Source organism: Neltuma alba, unplaced genomic scaffold, assembly GCF_004799145.2.
Source record: "Neltuma alba isolate B1F8T4 unplaced genomic scaffold, ASM479914v2 tig00010960_pilon, whole genome shotgun sequence".
Taxonomy (NCBI): Eukaryota; Viridiplantae; Streptophyta; class Magnoliopsida; order Fabales; family Fabaceae; genus Neltuma; species Neltuma alba.
Window position 1 is genome coordinate 27,135 of NW_021635727.1, and position 2,675 is coordinate 29,809.

The 2,675-nt window shown below is 35.4% G+C and overlaps 1 protein-coding gene across 1 annotated transcript; it reads left to right on the plus strand.

Annotated features, from left to right (window-relative positions):
• The first annotated feature begins 825 nt into the window (after positions 1-825).
• On the plus strand, positions 826-1,188 carry LOC114760267 (uncharacterized mitochondrial protein AtMg00810-like). The gene has a single exon (XM_028949528.1). It carries the CDS (start codon positions 826-828, stop codon positions 1,186-1,188), a length of 363 nt encoding a protein of 120 aa, XP_028805361.1.
• The last annotated feature ends 1,487 nt before the right edge of the window (positions 1,189-2,675 follow it).

Consider the following 2,675-nt stretch of genomic DNA (forward strand, 5'->3'; position numbering starts at 1 on the left):
CAAAGCCTTATGCTTAATGTGTTTATCCTTATTGACTGAGTTATTCCAAGCACGATTATGTGATTAACCATTTCAATGGAATGACTCGTATAGCTTCTGGAATCTATTTAACCTGCTAGTCATCTGGACTAATGAGTTAATGTACTTCATTATTCAAAAATCCAGTATTTGAGTGTGAGCAAAGTCTTTGAACCTCCATCGTGAAAAGCCTTTCGGCTAACATCTTATCCATATGACTTTTACTCTCAGAAAAACTCTCTAATGTGTTAATATTGTTGTTTGACATGTTATCCGATCTGATCTTACAAATTGAAGCTATATGATATTTTCCCTCAATTTGTTGACTTCCACATTTTTTTTGAACAAAAGTATTTGCTTTTAACAAGTTTTTTTTAAAAACTTTGTTTTCAACATTCATGTTTTAAACAAGTGCGTTAAAAACCTTATTTCAAAGGAAGCATTATTTATCTTCTAGCTTCATGTGCATATTTTTACATAACGCTCATGATTTGAATAAATCATCGTTTTCAAATTCATGATCATTCATGGCTAACCTGTTTTCACGCAAGCTATTAGTTTTTCATAAAGTTGATCTGATCAAATCTGATTTCAAAAGAATTTATGATTGATGATCTTTTAGTTATAAAAATCTTTTGATACCTTCCTTGCTCAGAAATCATATGGTTTAATCCATATAAGAGCATGAGAGTCATTGTAGCTAACATGGTGTGGACCCAAGAGAAGTTGGGTACCGAAGAACTAATATTTGTGTTGTAGGTATCCTAAAGAATTATAAGATAAAATTCTCTTGATGGAGATGTCAATATGGGAGAATTGAATTTCTTCCTCGGGTTGCAAATCAAACAGAGGAAGAATGGGATCTTCATATCTCAAACAAAGTATCTCAGAGAACTTCTAAAGAAATATGGTTTGGAGCAAGCCAAGAGTGCAAATACACCTATGAGCTCAACCATATCATTGGACGTGGACGAGAATGGCAAGGATGTGAACTTGACTAAATATAGAGGGATGATTGGATCACTACTCTACCTCACGGCAAGCAGACCAGACATTCAGTTTAGCGTAGGAATGTGTGCCAGAGATCAATTAGCTCCCAAGCAATCATATGAAGAAGCCGTCAAGAGAATCCTCAGATATCTTGTCGGTACACAAAGTTTGGGAATCTAGTATCCAAAGAAAGGCGCAGAATATCTAATAGGATACTCAGATGCTGATCACGGAGGATACAAAACAGACAGAAAAAGCACCAGTGGACAATGCCAATTCCTAGGAGGCTGTCTTGTTCGTGGTCTAGTGAGAAACAAAACACTGTGGCCATATCTTCTACAGAATCAGAATACATTGCCACTGCCAGCTATTGTGCTCAGATTTTATGGTTAAAACAATAATTACAAGATTTGGGAATCAAGTTGAAGGAAATCCCAATCCTGTGTGACAACACAAGCACAATCAGCCTGTTTAAGAATCCAGTCAATCATACCCGAACCAAGCATATTGATGTTCGATATCACTTCATTCGGGACCATGTTCAAAAGAAAGATGTAGAAGTAGAACTCATTCCTACTGAATATCAAATAGCAGACATTTTCACAAAGCCTCTCGACCAGCAGAAGTCCAAATACTTCAGAAGAGAATTGGGAATGGAAAGCTCTGTTTTGACGTTGAAAAACAGAGATGAACAGAGTATGGAATGATCGATGAAGACATCGATAATCATGCTACAAGGAAAGGTTAATTTATCGATCACCTGATCGATAAATGAAGTATGTAAGGCGAAAGAACGAAATTGGAGGGAGAATTATCGATAAGCTTATCGATAAGTCAATTATCGATCAACACATCGATCAGGAGCAACAAGGATTTGAGACAATCACTCAATTTGGTAAGAATTATCGATTAATTGATCGAATAACTGTTAATCGATCACATGATCGATCAACTTAGACAGGTATGACTTCTCACTACAAAAATTATTCATAACATATTCGATCAATTGCTTTAACGTGATCTATAATTATGCATTGTGTTTCAACTATTCTTATTCGATCATCCTTAGTCTCCACCCTATCAATTTTCTGATTAAAGGGGAACTTCACATTCACATGTATCTTATAAGCTCATCTCCTTCGTCAAAATAGTATACTCATCTGCATTCACTGTCAATTGATTAGTTTTGATGATGAGTTGCTTTCACATTTTCCTTTCATGATCCAATTCGAAAACAATTTATAGAAAGGATTATGTATACATTTGATATTTGATTGTACTAACTATTCTCCTTGCAAGAAGTTGTTGAATTCTTAACAGGAGAATTTATGCTATGAAAGAAACTCCTCACTGGACTACAGAATAAATTATCCAATTTGAGGATTGATAATTTAATGCGCAATCAAGATATGGAGAAAAGAGAAAGTGATTGAAGATAGAAAGATTATTGGCATCAACCTTCAAAGCATAATCACCAATGCCAATACGAATGAGCATTATGCCTGGCAATGGACTTCATGAATCAATTTATCAACTTGCCGAATTCAAATGAGCATTTCTAAACCCTCTCCTTTATAATTTATGAATATTGATGCATTACATGGTTTGTGCGCACTGAGAGACGAGAATGATATAGGGGGAAAGATTACCCCCCACACAGGAGCTAT

Coding starts and splice junctions, on each gene's coding strand:
- LOC114760267 (XM_028949528.1), top strand. CDS start 826: ATGGGAGAATTGAATTTCTTCCTCGGGTTGCAAATCAAACAGAGGAAG.